Source organism: Camelus bactrianus, chromosome 32 (genome assembly GCF_048773025.1).
Source record: "Camelus bactrianus isolate YW-2024 breed Bactrian camel chromosome 32, ASM4877302v1, whole genome shotgun sequence".
NCBI classification, from domain to species: domain Eukaryota; kingdom Metazoa; phylum Chordata; class Mammalia; order Artiodactyla; family Camelidae; genus Camelus; species Camelus bactrianus.
In genome coordinates this window covers 7,820,549-7,842,089 of record NC_133570.1, presented here as the reverse complement: position 1 = coordinate 7,842,089, position 21,541 = coordinate 7,820,549, and the positions used below count along the sequence as shown (strand labels likewise).

At 51.5% G+C, this 21,541-nt stretch overlaps 1 protein-coding gene across 10 annotated transcripts; it reads left to right on the top strand.

Annotated features, from left to right (window-relative positions):
* Positions 1-13,721: 13,721 nt before the first annotated feature.
* Positions 13,722-20,955, top strand: LOC123612710 (sesquipedalian-1). Of its 10 annotated transcripts, none has more exons than XR_012503648.1 (4): positions 13,722-14,479; positions 15,273-15,355; positions 18,188-19,461; positions 19,497-20,955. XR_012503648.1 is itself a non-coding variant. In XM_074356296.1 (4 exons), exons 3-4 carry the CDS (start codon positions 15,347-15,349, stop codon positions 18,932-18,934), a joined length of 756 nt encoding a protein of 251 aa, XP_074212397.1. In that variant the 5' UTR covers positions 13,722-13,981; positions 14,119-14,479; positions 15,273-15,346; the 3' UTR covers positions 18,935-20,955. The 10 variants fall into 10 exon arrangements, 8 of the variants coding, with proteins under 8 accessions (XP_074212397.1, XP_074212395.1, XP_074212396.1 ...); XM_074356296.1 differs by having other exon boundaries at positions 13,722-13,981; positions 14,119-14,479; positions 18,188-20,955; XR_012503649.1 differs by lacking the exons at positions 18,188-19,461; positions 19,497-20,955 and adding exons at positions 16,163-16,307; positions 17,773-18,171 and having other exon boundaries at positions 13,727-13,981.
* Positions 20,956-21,541: the final 586 nt, after the last annotated feature.

Sequence of the window (21,541 nt, the reverse complement as noted above, 5' to 3'; positions counted from 1 at the left end):
CGCACAGCGGGCTGCGGCCGGAGCGGCTGGGCGGGCCCCTAGCGGCTCGTGCTGCTCGCGGCACAGCCGCGGGGACCGCCTCCGCCTAGACGTCGCAGGAGCTGCGGGCGCAAAACCCAGCCAGAGGACCACCTGGAGGGCAATGCCCGGCAGAGCCTCGAGGTTGGGGTCGCCATCGCGGCTCCAGGCGGGTAGTGCCCACCGCGTGCAATTCCAGACCAGGAGCGCACGGCCCCTGGCTGCGCGGCAAAGCCGTGGGAGCCGCACAAAACTGTGGGGCCCACCTCCTACCCAGCAAAGTTTCTGAGGTCAAGAACACCATCCTGGTGTGTCCAGAAGGCAGGACCCCACCCCCCACCCCCAGCGGGTCTGGAAGGCGCGACCACAGCCCCAGTATGCCTGGAGGGCAGAGCATCCAGCCATAGAGGATTATTCTGCAGCCTTAAGGTTTTGGACTTACTGGGGACCTTTCTTTTCTTTTCTTTCTCCCCCACCCCCCATTTCTCCCTTTTGAAATGGGAATGTCTGTCCTATGCCTGTCCCACCATTGTATTTTGAAAACACGTAACATGTTTGATTTCACGGTTGGACAGGAATTTGCCTCAGAAATCATACCTTGAGCCTCACTCATAACTGATTAAGGTGAGACTCTGGACTTTAGACTTTTGAGTTGATGCTGGATCCAGTTAAGAATTTTGGGGCTCTTGGGATGGAATGAATGCATTTTGCATGTGTGAAGGACATGCATTTGAGGAAACCAGGGGCAGGATGCAATGGATTGAATGTTAATGTCCCTCCAAAATGCACTAAGACAGCTGGTGCTGGAGTTTTCCAGGCCTGGGTTTTCATCCCAGGACTGCTGTGTTACCTCCAGCATGAGACTCCCATTTTCGGAGCCTCATTGCCTGCAGTCTGTAAAATGGGCATAATGGTAGGCAGGTATAGGAAACTTAGGCCCTAGTGGTGCCCAGTGAATGCTCTGTATCTGATTGTTATCAAGGGATAACTGGAGCATCCTGGGCTCCTCACTCTTCCACAAATTTACCTCCATGTTCCCACTTCAGAGCCTTTGCAGTGTTTCCTCTGCCCAGAATGCCCTTCCCCAGACGTTTCCATCCTTCACTTCATTTACTCCCTGAAGGTCCCTGACCACCAAAACTAGAACAGCCTCACTGCTGTCTCTCTCTGACGCTGCTTCTTTTTCCTCCACCATCTCACGAGGACACTCAAGCAGCTTTATTGCGAGGCCCACGTGGTGAGGAACTGAGGCCTTCTGCCCCCAGCTGTGCAAGTGCACCACCTTGGAAGTGGATTCTCTAGCCCCAGTCAAGCCTTCAGATGAGGGGAACCCAAGCCCAAGTTTTGACTACAACCTCATGAAAGACCCTGAGCCAGAAACACCCAGCTAAACTGCTCCTAAATTCCTGAAATCATATGAAATAACAAATGGTTACCATTTCAAGCCACTAAGTTGGGGAGTAATTTCTTACATAGCAACAGTAAACTAGTACAGACCTCAAGACAGCTCTAGGGGTGTCCACACAAAATGTTCCCCACCCATCAGGGTCCAGCTGGGGCTGGGCGGTTCAGGAAAGGGCATCCTTGGCCAGAAAAGTATTATGTAACTGGGCCCTTCCTCTTTCCTCCTGGGCTGTCAGGACTCTCGGGGCTGGATTTTGGGGCTGGGGTCTAATCTGCTAAGTGCAAGTTCCTGGTGCCATTTATGCCCCCCTGCTTCCTTCCCCAAGCTTTGGTTCCCCTTTCTGTCCTCCCAGTGCCTTCCACTCTAAAGTTGGTCCAAGTCCTTGCCTAAAAAAGGATGGACAGTTTTTATAATCTGGACTCCATTTCCGGAAGTGCGTGTCAAGCTGAGCCCATCACAGGCACTATTATATGCCCCCCACCCCTTCCCCGCTGTGAGTGGTTTACTATGAATTTCCCCGTTTTTCAGATGAGGAATCTGAGGCAGAAGGCAGCGAAAAAAGGCACACAACTGGCAAGTGACTGAAGCAGCTGGTCTGGACTCTGGCCTATCTGATTGCAGAACCAGCTCTTAACTACCTCCTGTACCCAAGCAATAATACACTGATCGTAATAACAGCATTAGTCATAATGGGAGCATCATGTGCCAGGCACTATTCTGAGGGCTTCCCATGGGTTAACGATTTACTCTTCCCAACAAACTGTATGGAATGTTGTTTCCCTCCATCTGACAGAAGGGGAAACTGAGGCACGGAGGGGCCAAGTGCCCTAGCCACAAGGCCGATAAGTGGCCCAGCACTGATTCACACTCAGGCTCCAGAATTCTGACCTTGACCGAAATCGGCAGCGCCGGCCGCGCACCACACGCCCACCCCAAGGGTCCCCAGCCCAGCCCAGCCCAGCCCAGCCCAGGAGCTGCGAGCCGCCCCCTCTTCCGCCCGGGGAATCTGGTTTCTGAGGGGAAGTGACTCAGTGGCCTGAGGCCCCGCGGATAATTATTCACTTCCAATCCCGGTAATTAAAGGTCCTAATGGCTCCTCAGAGGATGTACAACCCAGTTACTCCAGCGGTCCCCACCCCTGCCCGGGGATCGGAGCGGGGCGCACGAGCTTCCTTGGCGCGAGCTTGGCCGGAATCCCGGCGGTGGCCCCCGGGCGGCAGCCGCTTTGCGCGGGGCTCTGTCGCCCCCTGGTGGCCTCGGGTGGTAGAGGGCTGCGAAGCGGCTTTCTGGGTGGCCTTAGGCGCCCCCAGCCTAGCCGCTGTCCCTCCTGTTGGACCCCCTTCTCCCGGAGTCGTTCCTGGGTTCCCCCCAAGCCTTCCTGGAAGCCTCCCAGGCTCTAGATTTAAATGCCTCCAATCCACCATCAAATGGCCACCAAGGTCGAGGGCATGGATTCGGGGCAACGTTTAACTCCTGGCTTCTTTCTTTAGTGCTGGGTTACCCTGGGCATGTGACTTGGGCTCTCTGAGCCTGTTTCCTCATCTGTCAAATAGGGATAAGGGATGAACCTACCTCATAGTATTGTACTGAAAATTAAATAAAAGAATTCATGTGGAAGTTCCTGCCATATAGTAAGTACTCAACACAAGCTATTATTATTATTATTATTAATTTCCAAGGCACAAATCTGAATATGTGTCATGTCTGTCTGCCCTGCCTCAACACTCCATGGCTCCCATTACCTTCTGAATTAAATTCAAGTACCTCAGACTGACATTCCAAGCCCTTTCACAGTCTCATTCCCAATGACCTCATCATCTCTTCTCTCGACAATACCCAACACTCTAGCCATACCAGACTTATTTCTGACCCCTGATTCATGTTTCCAGACCTTTGCCCATGCTAGTCTCACTGCTTAACGTTCCCTTTCCCGTTCCTCTGCTTGGCAAACTCCTGTACATCCTTCAAAACCACCTAAAATGTGACCTCTGCCTGAAGTCTACTCCAGTGGTCTCTGGGATGTTACCATCCCTGGCTTCCTCTGTATAAAGCCTCTGAGGGCCACATGGCTTGTCCCTTATGGTGCAATTACTCATTCATTTGCACCATTTGTACTTTCCAGGCTTTGAGCTCCTGGAAAGGCAAGCTGGGGTCTTGTATATCATTGAGCCCCTGGCACACAGCTCCAACCTACACACATTAGGCTCTCAAAATACTGTGTTGAGACAAAACAGGTACTTCACGGTACTTCATGATTATTGGTGGATGGTGATTCTAAAGCACAGGCTTGTGATGGGAGCCTTGGTTCTGTTAACTTCATGCTGTTTGATCTCTCTTAGCCTCAGTTTTGGCACCTGCAAAATGGGGATGAAAATAGTACCTACCTCACAAAGAACTTGGGAGGATTAAATGAAATGCTGTGTTTAAAGCGCTTAGCACAGGATACTCAATCAATAATGCTGATTATTATTAGCTAAACTTCTTCTCAGGTCCTTCACACTGAGGAGTAGGTGATGGAGGATAGCTTAATAGTCCCCTCCCCCGATTACATTAACAGTAGCCAAAATGTTAAAAGTATAGACCCCCAAAGGAGGGAGGGCATAGCCCAGTGGTAGAGATCCCCAGTACCTCCAATAAAAAATAAGTAAACCTAATAACCTCCCCACCCCCCAAAACCCAAAAGTGTAGACTGCGAAGAATTGAAAACAGGTACTCAAACAGATACTTGTATGCAAGTGTTCACAGCAGCACTGTTCACGACAGGCAAAAGGTGGAAACAACCCAAATGTCCATCAGTGGATGAAGGAACAAGCAAAATGTGACCTATCGTCAGCCACAGCAAGGAATGAAGCACTGACACGTGCTACAATGTGGATGAAACTCGACAACACTATGCTAAGAAGCCAGACACAAAAGACCAAACTGTGATTCCATTTGGATATGATTCCATTTACATGAACTATCCAGAATAGATACATCCAGAAAGCAGACTGGGGTTCAATAGCAACTGGGGGAGGGCAGGAAACGGAGAGTGACTACTAATGGGTACTAACGGGTACAGGGGTTTTGGTAATGTTTTGGAACTAGACAGAGGTGGTGGTTGCACAACACTGTGAATAGACTAAGTGCCACTGAATTGCACTTTTAAAAACAATTAAAATATACTTGATTTACGATGTTGTGCTCGTTTCAGGTGTACAGCAAAGTGATTCAATTATACATATACATACATTCTTTTTCAGATTCTTTTCCATTATAGGTTATTACAAGATGTTGAATATAGTTCCTTGTGCTATACAGTATGTTCTTGCTGTTTATCTATTTTTTATATAGTAGTTTGTATATGTTAATCCTAAACTCCTAATTTAGCCCTGCCCCACTTTCCCCTCTGGTAACCCTAAGTTTGCTCCCTGTGTCTGTGAGTCTATTTCCATTTTGTAAATAAGTTCATTGGTATCATTTTTTAAGATTCCAATGTAAGTGATATAATATGATATTTGTCTTCCTCTCTCTGACTTACCTCACTTAATATGATAATCTCTACCTCCATCCATGTTGCTGCAAATAGCATTATTTCATTCTTTGTTATGGCTGAGTAATATTTCATTTTGTGTGTGTGTGTGTGTGTGTGTGTGTGTGTATAAATATCAATGGATACTTAGGTTGCTTCCATGTCTTGGCTATTGTAAATAGTGCTGCTATTAACATTGGGGTGCATGTATTTTTTTTCAGTTATAGTTTTATCTGGATATATGCCCAGAAGTGGGATTGCTGGATCATATGGTAAGTCTATTTTTAGGTTTTTAAGGAACCTCCATACCATCCTCCATAGTGGCTGCATCAATTTACATTCTCACCAACAGTGTAGGAGGGTTCCCTTCTCTCCACACCCTCTCCAGCATTTATTATCTGTAGACTTTTGAATGATGGCCATTCTGACTGGTGTGAGGTGCTACCTCACTGTCGTTTCGATTTGCATTTCTCTGACAATTAGCGATGTTGAGCATCTTTTCATGGGCCTGTTGGTCATCTGTGTGTTTTCTTTGGAGAAATGTCTATTAAGTTCTTCTGCCCATTTTTAAATTAGGTTTTTTTTTTTTTTTAAATACTAAGCTGTAAGAGCTGTTTGTATATTTTGGAAATTCATTCCTTGTCGGTTGCATCATTTGCAAATATTTTCTCCCATTCCGTAGGTTTCCTTTTCATTTTGTTTATGGCTTCCTATGCTGTGCAAAAGCTTTTAAGTTTAATTGGCGCCCATTTGCTTATTTTTGCTTCTATTTCCATTACTCTGGGAGATGGATCAAAAAAATATTGCTCTGATTTATGTCTAAGAGTGTTCTGCGTATGTTTTCTCTGGGAGTTTTAGAGTATCCAGTTTTACATTTAGGTCTTTAATCCACTTTGAGTTCATTTTTGTATGTAGTGTTAGAGATTGTTTTAATTTCGTTCTTTTAGATGTAGCTGTCCAGTTTTCCCAGCACCACTTATTGAAGAGGCTGTCTTTTCTCCATTGTGTATTCTTGCCTCCTTTGTTGTAGACTAATTGACCATACGTGCTTGATTTTATTTCTGGGCTGTCGGTCCTGTTCCATTGATCTAAGTGTCTGTTTTTGGTGCTGGTACCATACTATTTTGATTACTGTAGTTTTGTAGGTTAGTCTGAAGTCAGGGCATGTGATTCCTCCAGCTCTGTTCTTTCTCAAGATGGTTTTGGCTATTCAGGATCTTTTGTGTTTCCATACAAATTTAACAATTTTTCACTCCAGTTCTGTGAAAAATGCCGTTGGTAATTTGATAGGGATTTCATTGAATCTGTAGACTGATTGCCTTGGGCGGTATGGCCATTTTCACAATATTGACTTTTCCAGTCCAAGAATGCCCTTCCATGAATTATACTTTAAAATGGTTAATTTGGTGGGGAGGGTACAGCTCAAGTGGTAGAGTGGACAAGGTCCTGGGTTCATTCCCCAGTACCTCCTCTGAAAACAAAGAAATAAATAATTACCTCTCCTCCCCCCTAAAAAGGTTAATTTTATGTTTTGTGAATTTCACCCCCATTAAAAAAAAAAAAAGGAAAGAAAAACTTAGCTCAATGAGGCATTTGGAGATGTACCCTTTCTGTTCCTCCTGTTGCCCACCCTGAGGCTGGTCTTGACTGCAAATTAGGTTGTGGGAGGCTGAGAAGTTGATCTCCTACTCTGTGCCTGGCAGAGGCAGGGGATGGTCCCACAGAGGAGGGCGGACCACTCCTCACCTGCAGATCAGCCAGGCCGGCTGCGTGATCCCCATTACCACCCTGTGGCCACGTGAGCCTCTGGCCAGCATCACCTCGCTTCAGGGTGAGCCAAAGGGGCCACAGGATGGTTGTGCAGCAGGAGCGCGGGGCTCCTCTGGGGAGTAAGACCTGGAGGCAGACAGAGAGGCAGCATGTGGCTAGAGGGGAGGGAGAAAGTTGAGCCCCGAGGTAGGAGGAGCTCTGAGGGCAGAGGCTGCTGGCACAAGGAGGCTGCAGGGGCATCCACTAAGAGAGACAGCAGGACCACTGATTACCCAGACTGAGGGCTCATCTTCAGACCTTCCGTCTGCTGCGTCACTTCCCTGCAGCCACTCGAGGCTGGGCAGGGGGTGCTTGAGCAGAGTGTGCATTAGGCTATACTCAGGCTAAGAGCAGGACTCTGGGGCCAGCTGCCTGGGTGCACCTCTTGGCTCTGCCACATATGCTGTGTGACCTTAGGCAGGTTACTTCACCTCTCTGAGGCAGCAGGAGACACAGAGCCAAGGAGAGGAGAGAGGGGTGCATCTGGCAATACTCCTAGAAGCAGAAGCAGGAAGCTGAGGGCAAAGGGGCATGCAGAAAACAACTGAGCCCCACATTTCCATTTTCCCCAAGCTGGGCTCTCTCCATTGCTGAGAGGGTTTCCCACGACTGGCAGCCGTCAGGGTGGCTGCCGAATTCCTCTTGTTATGGTAAAGTCAGGCAGCACCTTGTTTTTCATGCACTCTGGGTTCAAGATGTTCCCTGGAGCTGATCTTCCACTCCTACCCCCATGATTGGTTCAAGGATGGGCAGGAAAACCCACAGGGCCAGTGAGAATCAATTTCAGGCTTGGGCAGAACAGTCTGTAAGCCTGATAAGAAAATGACTCATTCCACTTGTTTGGAGCTGGGAGGACAGAAGCTCAGAGCTTCTGGGGGCCATGTGGCCTGAGAATGAAGCACAGCAAGGCAAAACCCAGAGACAGAGAGAGACTTGAGTCCTGATAACATTGGCTTTGCACCTAGATCCAGCCATACCTAAAGCAGTTATTCTTAGACTTCTCAAACATGTGTCAGTTAATTCTCTCTTTGGCTGAGACTGGTTTGTATACAGCTTTTAGCCACTTGGCAACTAAGAGAGTCCTGCCAAAGAACACCAATGGGTCCTGCCAGTAACCATATCACCCAAAGGTCCACTCATGCCTGAAACAGAAGACTAGGACACGGTTCTGGCGTTGGAAGTTTGGAGCACCAGAACATATCCTGTATGCCCTATTTTCCAAAATGCTCTATATTTTTATTTCCTTACCCTTAAATGACACATTTCCCAGAAAATGACCTCATTGTTTTAAATTTTCTATTACTCAAAGATGTTTGAACTGCCAACCCAAACTTGTGAGCAGGAGAAGGGGATAACACCTAACAGTTATTGGGCATTTACTATATACCCTGGTGCTCTTCTGAGCACTTTATAGTATTACGCAGAGGGGCAGCAAGGTGTAGACTCAAACTCTGGACTGCCTGGATTCAAATCCACTTGCTCATTGTGTGAGTTCAGGCAAGCCATTTCAACTTGTTTTTAAAATTTGTAGAATGGGGATGGTAAAATTGTTCCTACTTCTTAGCATTTTCATGAGAAGCAGAGCACACAGCAAGGGCTCAGTAAAGATCACCTATTATTGCTGAAGTTCCTCATAACACCTTATGAGATGGGGGACTGTTGTCTTTCTTTCCTACAGATGAGGAAACCAAGGCACAGAGAGATGAAGTGACTTGCTGAAGGTCACACAGCTTGAAAATGGCAGAGTAGGGATTGGAACCCACTTACACACCTTAAATCCATTAATTTCCAGCTCAAAGCATGGTTACAAGTTGCTTTACGAGTCTGGGGCGTCAGAAGCCAAAGCAAGATCTCCCCCTGCCCTTCTGCAGCCCCAGGTGTGCCTCAGGGACCAGCCCCACCTCCCTCAGCCCCACCTGACCAGGTTTAGCACAAAGAAAAACAGAACATAACTGTACATACTTAAAATACATACCAAAGGCAGCCATTCTGGCTTTCTGGGAAGCGTTTATGCCTGGGGAGGGGCTATTAGCCCCTGGATTTTGCCAGAGCAGCACTGGGATAGGTTTCTTCGGACTTGAACTGGAGGTGGGTAGGTGGTTAGGAATAATGGGCTTTGGTATCCAATAGGCTTGGGTTGTAGCCTCAGCTTTGTCCCTTCCTGTGTGACCATAAGCACATGACTTACCCTCTCTGAGCCTTGGTTTGAGGGTTCAATATGAGGGGCTGTGTGAAAGGTACCTGGCCCCGAGCCCATATGCAATACATTTTGGTTATTATTAAGGAACAGGTGAAACTCGGAGGAGGTTTAAATTGCTCCTTGGGAGAAAGCATTCAGGAATTCAGGGATCTGTGGCAGAGGGGAGGGTTTGGGGAGGAGGGACGAGAGGCCCCACAGATGACGGAGGAAGAGGAGAGGAGTCGGCAATGCCACCTTTTCAGGCCGGGGCGCCAAATCCTTCATGTGACACTGGGGAGTCAACGGGCAAGAACTGCCAGGTCTCCATGCCTTCAGCACAACTCGGGCTCCGGGCTGGTGATGGAGGCTTCTCCCGCCCGGAGGAGGGTGGCCCTTGAAGCCAGGGGACTCTGGCCCTTCCTATCACCCCACCCCCACGACCCTCCCAGTGTGTGGCCTGGGCTGGCATGTTTGTGGCAGAGGACAATTTCAGTTCCTTCTTGGGGCTGGCTGGTCCTACCCACTTCTAGGGTGGGGCAGCCACTGTGGAAGGAAACTCTGCCTCAGACCCCAGCTTGGACCACTGTCTTCCCCTGCTGGTGGCGGAGCACAGGGCCGGTGGGGCGGCGATCAGTGGAAAAAGCTGGGAGGCCGGGATCTGGATGCAAGGCGGGTCCTGGGGGTGCCTGCCTGGGAGGGCTGGGTCAAGCTGAGCCACGCCCCAGTCACCGAGCACCTACTGTATGCTGGGCACTGTGCCAGGAGCTGGAGGCGCAACAGTGAACAACACAGACAAAATTCCCTGCCGTGTGCACCTACTTCTCGGGGGGGAGGTGGGTGTCACCGGTTAGGCAGAACCCTCAAGCCCAGGTACGCCACCTACAACTGGCTTCACCTGGTTCTCCTGCCGCCTGCACCTTCTCACCTCACCTGCTCATCTCTTTGGCCTCCTGAGAAAAGCCCCCAGGCCTCCCTGATCTGTTTGTCATTTAAAAAAAACCAATTTACTGAGGTGAAATTCACGACATAGAATTGACCCTTTAAAGAGTGTTCACTCTAAATCCAGTGGCATTTAATACATTCATAGTGTTGTGCAACCAGCACCTCTGTCTAGTTTCAAAACATTTTCATTGTCCCCAAATAAAACCCCATACCCATTAAGCAGTCACTTCCCATTCTACCCTCCCCTGGTCCCCTGGCAACCACCAGCCTGGCAGCCAGTCTGCTTTCTATCTCTATGGATTTATCCATTGCGGATAATTCATACAAATGGAATCACACAATATGTGGTCCATTTGCCACTGGCTTCTTTCACTTAGCATAATGTTTTTAAGATTCATCCACGTTGTCACATGTGTCAGTACTACATTCCCTTTTATAGCTGAATAATATTCCATTGTATGGATATACTGTATTTTATTTATTCATTCAACCGTAGATGGACATTTGGGCTGTTTCCACCTTTTGGCTACTGCGAACAGTGCTGCTATGAACATGCGTGTACTTGCCTGTTTTTTTAACTTGATCTCTGGTTCCTGGGACACAGTAGTGCTCAATAAATATTGGTTGAAAGGATGACTGGAGGAAACAAAGGCATTCAACTCTATGGGGTGGGGTTGGGGGGTCTTATGCTTTCTTGGAAGAGGTGATGGCTGAGCAAAGTCTTGAAGCGCCAGTCCTGGAAGGGGACCAGTACGTGCAAAGGCCCAGAGCGTGCCGCATTCTGGGAATAGGGAAGCAGGTGGCTCAAGCTGAGGGAGTGGGGATAGGAAATCATGCAGGAGGAGGCTGGAGGGGTGGGTAGAGGCTGGGACAAGCAGGGCCTTGTCACTCATGGGGAGAAGCCTGGACTTGCCCCTGGGGTAGTGGGGAGCCATGGAAAGGCTTTGAGTGATAAAGTGCCATGACTGGATTTGACTTCAGTTTTACTAGGAACCCTTAGTGGAGAATGGATTCAGGGGAGTGGGGGTCAGAGTGGCAGAAGGGAGACGAAGAGAGGGCTACTGCAGACATCCTGACAAGAGAGAGATGACGGTGGCCTGGGATGGGGAAGTGGTGGCTGGGATGGAGAAGTGACTGACTCAAGATGTGGTTTGCAGGTAAAACCATCAGGACTGGTAATGACAGCCACAACCCAGTTCTGGTTCTCAAATTTCCCTTTCCAGCCCTCTCTGGTTCCCAGCCACAAAGATGCCTCGCTATTCAGAGTAGCCAAAAGGTGGAAACAACCTAATGTCCATCACGGATGAAAGGAGAAACCAAATGTGGTACATCCATACAGCAGAATAATATTCAGTCACAAAGGAATGAAGGACTGACATGTGCTGTAACAGGGATGCACCTTGAAAACATGATGCTGAGTGACAGAAGCCAGACACAAAAGGCCACGTATTGTATGATTCCACGTATATAAATATTCAGAATAGGTAAATCCATAAAGACAGTAGACTGGTGGCTGCCAGGGGCTGGCAGGAGCGGGGAATGGGCGGTGACTGCTAATGGAGGCGGGGTTTTACTTTGGAGAGAGAGACACACTTGGGAACTAGGCAAAGGTGGTAGTTGCACACAATTGTGAATGTACTAAATGGCACTGAATTGTTCGCTTTATTTTATTTTTTGGCTGGTGACTGTTCAAATTGGGGGGCTGTATTTTTTTTTCTTTTCTATTTTCAGCTCTATTGAGGTATGACTGGCAAAAAAAAAATTGTAAGATATTTAAAGTATACATCGTGATGATTTGAAATACGTACATGCCGTGAAAGGAGTCCTTCCATCTAGTTAGTTAACACATCCATCACCTCCCATATTTATAGATCTATATTTTGCATCTGTGTGAGAACATTTAAATTCTACTCTCAGCAAATTTCAACCACAGAATACAGTGTTTATCAACTGGTCACCATGTTACACATTGTGTTTATTTTCAAATGGTTAATTTTTTATGGTAATTTCTCTTAATTAAAAACAAATAATAAAGACCCCCCCCCCAAAAAAAAGATGCCAGACTCTAGCTCTTTGATTTCTGCCTTTTTCACCCATGTCAACCCTTGACTCAAGCATGAGGGGCTCTGAGAGCCAAGACCCAAGGCCCAAATGCCCATATGCCTGGCATTTTCCTCATCTGGCAAGCACCCTGATTTTTTAGAAAATATATGAGCACACAGATTTGGAGAAATTCTAGTTTGCCTTTCCTGTCCAAGAAATTATGGCATCATCAGGTACAGCTGGATCCAGGGGCTCAGCCAATATCAGATATCATCATATATCTGTCTCTCTCCACATCATGAGTCTTAGCCCTGCTTTCCTCTGCCCTGGCTTCACTATCAGGTAGGTTCTAGAATTCAACCACTTCTTTCCACCTCCACTGCCCCCACTCTGCTCTAAGCTACCATCATCACTCACCTGGACTACTGTAACAGCCTCCATCCTGGCCTCCTGGCCTTTACCCTTGCTCCATTCGGTGTATCCTCCCCATAGCCGCCAGGAATAATGACAGAGCACGTCCCTCCTCTGCTCAAAACTTTCCCATGGCTCCCCATTCCTCTCAGAGTAAAAGCAAAATCTTTTCCATAATCCACAAGGCCTTAAGCAACCTGTCTTTGCTGGTACTCTCTAACCTCATTTCCTACTATTCTTCCATTTGCTCACTCTGGTCCCACTGGTCTCCTCCCTGTTCTTCAAACATGCTCAGATGGCCCCATCTCAGGGCCTTTGCACTTGCTTTTCCCTCTGTCTGGGACACCCTCCCCCAGGTTATCTGCGTGGCTCCCTCTCTCGCTTCCTTCGGGTCTCTGCTCCTCTGAGAAGCTTTCCCTGACCACCTTGTTTAAAATTACACTCCCAGTCTTTCTACCCCACTATTGTGGCTTAGTCTTTCTAGTGAGGATAATTTCTAGATTATATCTTATTTGTTTGTTGACTGATTCAGGAACAGCACCTAGCACAGTGCCTGGCACACAGTAGGTGCTTGTGAGAGGCTGTAGACTGAATAGATGACCCTGGCCTGGCCTGTTTCTCTCCTGCTCTCAGGCCAGGACTGGATGGTGATTGAGTCCTGGAAGGCGGTGGGGAGGAGGCAGCAAGAGCAGGAAGTAATGACAGCTCTAGGGAGGTGGAACTGTGTTATTCTGAATAGAACAAAAAGAACAGAAATTCCTGAGAGCATCCACTGTGTGCCATGCACTTTATATACTATGATTGTCTTTATTTTACAGATGAGGAAACAGGGCTAGAGAAGTGGGTTGATTTCCCTAAGGCCTCAAAGTGATTAAATGACTTCCTGAGACTTGAACTCCAGACTTCCAGACCTGCTCAATTCCAGAACTTTCCCTCTTCACCTGGGGCCAAGGGTAGTGTTGCCAGGCATCCTATCTATATAGAACAGTCCTGTATTGACTTTGTCATGATGCCTGAAATGTCCTGAATTCAGCTTTTTTTCAATAAATCACACATTTTCGGCAGAGTTATTTTTCAAATTTAGCTGGGTGTTAAACTTGCTAAATCTGGCAACACTAGCCAGGGAGGAGCTTGAACTCCAAGCCCAGGGCTTCAGCGACTGGTCCAGCCCAGGGCCCCGATGCTTTTCCCAGACGAATCCGCCCCTTATATCTACCTCTGGAAGCTCGTGGAGTCTCCGGGATCTAATCTTCTTTCCCGAAACAGGGCACTGGAGGATTCCTAAACCAGTTGCGGTTCCTTTAAGAGTGGTTTCGGGGGCGGGCTCACAGGGACTTGGCGAATCCCGGGTGTGTCGGGTCTGAGCTGGCCAATCCAGGCTGGGGGGTCGGCCGCGGGGGCGGGCAAGGCACGGGCTGGGTGGGAAGGGTTAAAGAGGCGCGCCCGTGGTTCGCGGACAGTCCGGCTGCTCCCGCCTCCTTCCGTCGGGTCCGTGCTCTCCGGCGGCTGCGCCGGACCGGCAGCCGGGTAGACAAAGCACCGCCGCTGCCGTGGCTGCCGTGGCTGCCGCCGCCACCTGGCAGGTCCCGGGCCATGGCCGGGCCGCCCCGCGGCTCCGTGCCTCCCGTCCCGCCGCCGCCGTCGCCTTAGGCCGCGCCTCGAGGTAAGGCCGGTCTGGCGGGGGGACGCGGGACCGGGCTCGGGCCGCTGTGGGCCTGGGGGTCCCTCGGCCGTCTGGAGAGACCTCTGCTGGGGATCTGTCCATTTGCGATTCCACGCCAGTGGTAATTTTATCATCAGGGACCCCAGCTGCCCTGGGTGAACTTGACCGATGACCCATAAGAGACCTCCGCTGCTGGGGGAATTCTGCGGACGAGCGCTCCACTTGGCTCCCACATTCTACAGTTGACCACCCCATCTACGCTCTGGCTGTACTTCAAGGAACATGCCACACAGAAAAGGACAGAGGGCAGCTAGGAGCAATGGCCTGGATGGCGGTCCTGGCGTCCTTGTGGCCGCTGCCCAGGAGCTCTTCAGGGTTCCTAGCACATGTTTTTCTGCCAGTACCCGCCACACCCTCTCCCACATGCCCACTGCTAGGGGACAGTTGTGGCAGCTGGATCCAACCCCAGAACCTGCCGTTCTGGCTTTTTTCCTTGAAGTGAGCACCAAAATGCTACGCCTCAGTTTCCCCAGAGTCCTGGGTTCTGGGCCATCTGGGACCCTGGAGTCTTGGAGCTGATTATTTGCCTTTGGCCAGCTTCTTGACTACTGCCCAGCATTTTGCAAAATGGCTCTTCAGGATTAATTTGTTCAGTTCCAAGAGGGACGGATTTTCATGCTGTCATTTTACAGATGAGGTTGTGTTTTCAAGGCCCTTCAGCCTGGACTGGCAGAGGCGAGAACTAGGCCCTGGGACCAGAGAGGGGCTGGGTTGGTCCCTTGCAGCTTCCTGCCTGGCCAGGGACTGTTGAATCAGCAGCAGTGCCCACAGTGGACTCTGAACTTCTTGGAAAACTGCATGTGCCTGGGGAGATAAGCCAGGGACGAGGCCCTCCCAGAGGCTTGAGCTGGTGCCCCCGCTGCTTCCTGCCCTCCTCTCTTCCTTGCTGGGCTGGAGGAGGCAGGGCCTTGGGCAGACAGGGGTCCTGTGGTGGCTGGTGACCTTGGGCCAGGGCAGGGAAAGAAGGCTGCTGCTGAGTGTGAGGGAAATTGCTTTTCCTTTGTCCTTAATAGGGTGGGGTGGGGTGGGGTGGGCTGGTGACACTCCACGATCAGCCCTTTTGGGCTGGTTGCCCAGAGCATGGGATTCTAGGCACAGAATTGTACCTTTGGGCAAGTTATTTAAGCTCTTTGTGCCTCAGTTTCCACATCTATGAATGTGGGATTGGGAACAGATTCCTCATGGGGCTGTTGGGAGGTTTAAGTAGATAACTGTTTGATTCATATTGCAGGTATCTGAGCACCAACTACATGCCAGGCACTGGAATTCAGACAGAGAACCCCTGCCCTCCTAGAGCAGGCAAAAATGACCCAGGTAATTTCAGGCTGAGGTGTGGGACAGTGACTAGGGGCATCTCTTGTATACAGAGACCTCCTCCTCCCTGAGGAGGTGATGGTTGAGCTGAAACTGAAGGATAAGGAGTTGGCCATATGAAGGTATGGGAAAGGCATTCAGTCAGAGGGAACAGTCAGGGCAGAGTCCCTGAGGTGGGAATATGCCCGGTGTGTTTGAGGAGCAACAAGGAGGCCAGGGTGGCTAGAGTCAAGTGAGCAAGGGGGGAAGAGATGGGGGGGATCTTGGAGGCCTTGGGGGAGACTGAATTTTATACTGAGAGAAGCAGGGAGCCATGGGAAGGTTTGAAGTAGGGGAGGGATGTGATTAGATTTAGTTTGAACAGGATCCCTCTGTGGGGAATGATCCTCTGTGGGACCAAGGCAAGAGCTGAGGAAGGAGTTATGAACTTACCTTGAAGAACATGGACAAGGGGGCAAAAGTGGAGGCAGGGAGACGAGTGAAGAGGCTACTGTAGCTGTCTAGGTGAGCCACGATGGGGGGCCTAGAAGGAGAGGTGGCAGTGAGTAGAGATTAGGCCGTGATTTGGAAGAGGTTTCAGGCGGATCAGCTGGACTTACTGAGGGATCAGATGTGGAGGTTAGGGGGGCACCAAGGGCATTTGTCAAGACAGAGAACACTGAGGGGAGCATTTGGAGAGGCTGAACATCAACAGCTCCACGGCTGAGCATGTACTGGGTCTGGCACTGTGCTCAGTGCTTCTACGTAGTCACTGTATCATCGTCACAACAACCCTGACTTAGGTGTTGTTATGATCCGATTTTACAGATGTGGAAACAGAGGCCCAGAGAGGCCTAAAGCTTGCCCAGGGTCACACAGCCTGGACACTGCAGAGCTGACATTTGAACCCAGAGAAGAGCAAGCTGAAACCAGAACTGGGCAGAGGGCAGGGAAGTGATCAGTGGCCTGAGAGGTAGGAGGGAAATGGGGCAAGTAGCTTGGGTGGTTCCTGTGAGAAATGGGGCCAAAGTCCACATGGATGTTGTTGGGGGGGTGGGGAGGAATCCCTCCCACTTTGCAGAGAGAGAAACTGAGGCTCAGAGAGGGGCAGTCCGCGTTTGAAGTCACACAGCTCAGGGAGGCAGAGCAGGGATTAAGCACCCTGTGTCTTCAGGGGTTGTGGCCTTGGCCCAGCTGCTAGGTGCAGGACAGGCTGATATCAGCACTAAATTTTCTGATATTGCCTATTCCAGGCAGACTTTCTTGAGTGCTTAGGCAGGTGAGATGAGGTGGATTCTGTTGAGTAATTGTGTCCTCCACCCTGGGTCAAGTTCCTTGTCTGGGCCCCAGTATGGCCAGCTGCTCTGAGGAGAGCCACCACCCATACCTCATTCCTCCAGGTCCCGAGTAAGGCACTGCCCAGTTTGGGGAATGAACATTAACTGTGCACCTACTGCATTCCAGCAGCTTTACATACTTTGCCTCTTGAACAATGTGGCCACTGTCCTATGTAGTGTGAGGTTTTGAAGCAGAAGCATGAGGTGCATCTGCAGAGTGGCTGTGGAAAACCCCAAGGGAGGTGTAGCCATGCTGGGGACCCAGGTGCCATCTCCCACTAATTCCTACCTGGCTAGTGTTGTCCCCATTAGATACTCCTTGGGGGAAAGTGGTAAAATCACTGTGGCCAGATGCATAGTTAGATTCCTCTACTTCAAATGGGTGCACAATGCCCTCCCCCCAGCCCCTCCCTATAAGTGTGGGTGGACCAAGCTCTGGGCCCTTTACCTGGATTATTTTATAACAATCTTTTCTGCCATTCTGACTGCATCCCCCACCTGTCCCCTTTCTCACTCTGCTCCAGCCTCACTGACCTTCTCAAGTGCACCAGCAGTTTCTACCTCAGGGCCCTTGCACTTGCTATTTCCTCTGTCTGTCATGTCCCAGGAGCTCCCTCCCTCACCTCCTTCAGGTCTCTGCTCAAATGTCACCTTCTCAGTACAGCCTTTCTTGATGACCCTGTTAAAATCAAACACTCTTCTTGTCCTTAACACTCCTGACCCCCTCCCTGTCTTATATTTTCCACAGCAGTTAAGACCATCTGACAGACACATTTTATCTGTTACTGTCTGCTCCCCTCACCTGCCACTAGCACATCAGCACCAGGAGGGCAGTGACCCCCCCATCTTGTTTACTGCTCTATACCTAATGCCTAGAACAGTGCTTGGCACATAGTAGGTGCCCAGTAAATGTTTGATGAATGAAGTCTCCACAGCCCTCTGAAATAAGTTCTGTTCATATCCCCATTTCATGGATGGGCAAATCAAAGCTGAGTTTTGAAATCAGCAGAGCAGGAACCTGACCACAGTGGGTCTGCCGTGTGGTACCCAGGAATGATGGAAACAGCAGGGCCTGAAATGGGGCCTGGGTTTGAATTTCAGATCCCTGAAACTCGCTTTGTGACCTTGGACAAGTGGCTTACCTCGCTGTACTTTGTTTCCCCATCTGTGAAATGAGGGGGATGCTAGTCCCTGCCACCTAAGTTTTGTTTTGAGATTTAATGAGTTCTGTATCTCGAATGCTTGGCATGCACTAGGAATCCTCAGCGGGATTTGGGGGAGGTGGGGCAGCAGGAGGGTTACCCGCCTGGCTTCTGGGGCCAGTCAGACGTGGGTTCAGATCCTGGCCCTGCTGCTGAAGAGCCCTGTGAGCTCGGCAGGCTGTTCTGCTCTTTGGGCCTCAGTTTCCTCATCTGTGAACTGGGGATGATGACTGCCTGTGGCGGCCGAGGGTGGGTTGGGGTGGGGTCACCCGAGGCGGCGGCCGCGTGAATAACCGCTGTCCTGGTGGGGACAGGTCCCCAGGCCCCACAGGCCCCGCCGCGCCGCCATGAAGCTGAACGAGCGCAGCCTGGCCTTCTACGCCACCTGCGACACCCCGGCCGACAACGAGGGCTTCCTGTACAAGAAGGGCGGCCGGCACGCGGCCTACCACCGCCGCTGGTTCGTGCTGCGCGGCAACATGCTCTTCTACTTCGAGGACGCAGCCAGCCGCGAGCCCGTGGGCGTCATCATCCTGGAGGGCTGCACGGTGGAGCTGGTGGAGGCGGCCGAGGAGTTCGCCTTCGCCGTGCGCTTCGCCGGGGCCCGGGCCCGCACCTACGTGCTGGCGGCCGAGAGCCAGGCGGCCATGGAGGGCTGGGTGAAGGCGCTGTCGCGGGCCAGCTTCGACTACCTGCGGCTGGTGGTGCGCGAGCTGGAGCGGCAGCTGGAGGCCGTGCGCTCGGGCGGCGCCGCCCCGCCCCGCCGGCCCCGCGCCCTCCCGCCCAAGGAGAATGGCTGTGCCGTCTGGAGCGCCGAGCCCCCCGCCGCCGCCGCCGCCGCCGCCGCCACCGCCCCTGCCCCTGCGGGCGCCACCCCGGGCTCCCAGCCCGGCCCAGAGCCCCCGCCGCTGCCGCCCCGCCGGCGGGCCTCGGCGCCCAACGGGCCTCTCGACTCGGCCTCCTTCGCGCAGCTGCACGAGTGGTACGGACAGGAGGTCAGGGAGCTGCGGAGCCAGTGGCTCAAGAGCCAGGCCCAGCCTGAGGGTGGGGGTGAGGCCTGAACGGAGGGGAATCGGTCAAGCCCTGCCCTGAGGTCACCAGGAGCCCTGGATCTGGTGCCACTCCAGCCCCAGGCCCTGCCAACAGGCCCAGCTCCGGGACTCTAGGGGACCTGGTCCTGAGGGAAATCGTGGTCAGGGTCAGCCCTGCGACCCCTGCTGGGCCTGCTTTTGGGGACTCAAGCTCTGAGCAGTTGCTGGGTTCTAAGGGGAGCTTTGGGACCTCTGTTAGCTTGGAGAAAGCCCAGCCTTGAGGGGCCACCACGCCTGATTCTCAAGAGAATCCAGGCTCTGGATGAGCCTCAAGCAGCCGGAGGGCTGGTGTCAGAGAACTGTAGCCCCATATCCAGCCTTGCAGGTGCCTTGGTCACCTGGCCTGTATCACCCAGCAGAGACCTGTTGCTGGCAATAGGCCTCAGCTGGGGCGACTCCAGACTGGGCCTCACATGGACAGAGGAGGCTGGGCTCTGCCACACCACACCTGGGCCTGACCTTTTGCTCAGCCTGCCAGAGGAGCTGCCTGCCTCCAGGCCGCCTGCCTGCCTGCCTGCCTGCCTGCCTCCAGGAGCAGCAGGTGCAGGAGGTGACACAGGCGTGGGATTTTGTGCGTGACCAGTACTGTGAGATTGCCTGGTCCCCAGGGCTCTGGAGTGGGGCCCGGACAGGACTTTACCCTTGGGCCTCAGCCAGCCTTGAGGTGTGCTCCTGGCACGGTGGCCCTCTGGCTTTGGGCCACGTCTGTGTTCCTGTGGTAGCTCTCATGTTCTCCCAACACTCCTTTTAACCATCCTTCTGCCTTCTCTTGGAGCCAGCTCTTCCACCCCCAGCCTGGGGTGGGGCCTCTCAGGAGCTCGCCTGACCTTGTCCAGTCCTGGGCTGGGCAGCTGTGGCCTGAGCTGACTTTCCAGCAGGTTCCCCAAGGAGGAGGGGCCATGAGCTGACTCGCAGCCCAGAAAGGGCCCAGGTGCCAATCCGACAGGGGCAAAAAAGCAGCCGTGAAGTCGTGTTTGGTGTCCAGAACCCTGTCCCTCCCCATCACAGCCCTTCACTGAGCTCACAGACTCAGCCCCCCTCTTACCCACAACGTTCTGACAGGGAGACCAGGTCTCACTTTGCGTTGAGGCCAACTGCTATTTCGCTGTTTTCACTCACCACGGTGGCCATTCTTCATCCAGGGAGAATCTCAGGGGGCTGGGACACTCCTGGCCCTCAAGCTGGTCATGTTTACAGTCCTCAGTGCCCCAAAATGGGGACCCCCTGAGGACACCTCTGCCCCAATCTTTATTTCCCCAGGGCCTTCCTCTTGGTAACAGACTGGGCTCTTCGCCCCTTCTTGCTGTCTTTGGAGACCCCAGGGCTTAGGGAAGAACAGGGGGCTGTCTGTGTGTCTGCATCACCAGCTCACTGCTGGCTCAGTTGACTGGGGCTTCAGTTTTAATTTAATTTTAATACTTAGGGTGGTTTTTTCCTAGCAACAAAGCTTGGTGATTTCACTGCTTTTGTTTCTTGTTGGCTGGTGGGAAGGGATAGGGTGCCCTGCTTCCTGCCTTGGCCAGTGGGGGAGGGGGAGATAGTTGGCACTGCCCCCAAGGAGAGGGCATAGAGCCTTGGCTGGAGACAAAGACACTTCAAGAATCTCACGTGATTCTTTGCCTTCTCCCTGGCAAGTCCTGCTCTCCTGCAGGTGCCTCTGGGGGTCTTGGTACGCTTCCCATCGCCCTCTTCCCCAAGTCCTGAGTGGTGGAGGTGGGGATGGCAGCTCTTGCCCATAGGCTCTGGGTCTCAGGGGTGTTAGGGTTAGTGCCCAGTGCCATGTCCTGGCCACCAGACCCAGCTGGTGGGGTGAGGTGTTGGTCCCAGTCCTGATGTAGGTTTACAAGCTCTAAAGGTACAATCCTCCCCACCTTCCCCACCTAAAGCGCAACATGGGATCATGCTGCCTCTGGGGTTGGGTTGGGGAGAGATAATAGGCAGCTTGGGAGATATAAAGGCTAAAGTAAAATAAACAAAAGTTTATCAAGTAATGGCTGGTTGTGTCATTTTTTTCTACCAGATTCCTTGATTGATTTGCTTTGCAGAGCCTGGGGCAGGCCTTGCAAGAGAGATTGACTAGTGTGTGCTGAGTGCTCCCGTGGCTAATGCTGTCAGGCACGTTCTTACAACCTCTTATGGCAGATACTGGCCCCCTTTTACAGATAAGGCTCAGAGAGGTTAAGAAATCTACAAAGTTCACACAGCTACAAAGTGTCAGAGCAGGGATGTAACCTGGAATCCTGTGGAAGAAGGAAGAGCCATTGAGAGGAGTATGAGGGGACATGGAGTCCCAAAGTTCCTTTTCAGAGGGGAGAGGAGGCTGGGGGAAAGGTGAGGATTTGAAAGTCAACTGTGGGCTGAAGGCCTGACAGCTGGGAGGGATGCCACACTGGCTTTCCTCACTGATCGGTTCCTGGTGGCTACCTGAGGGCTTCGAGTGAGGAGGATTCTGGCATCAATGCTAGTTTGGAGGGAAACAGCCTGTGATTGATTAGTGATGTCTGCTGTGAGCAAAGGGTGGATGGTGGCAGTTATTCTGCTATATATCTGTCATCTCAGACTCATCAAGTACGTTTG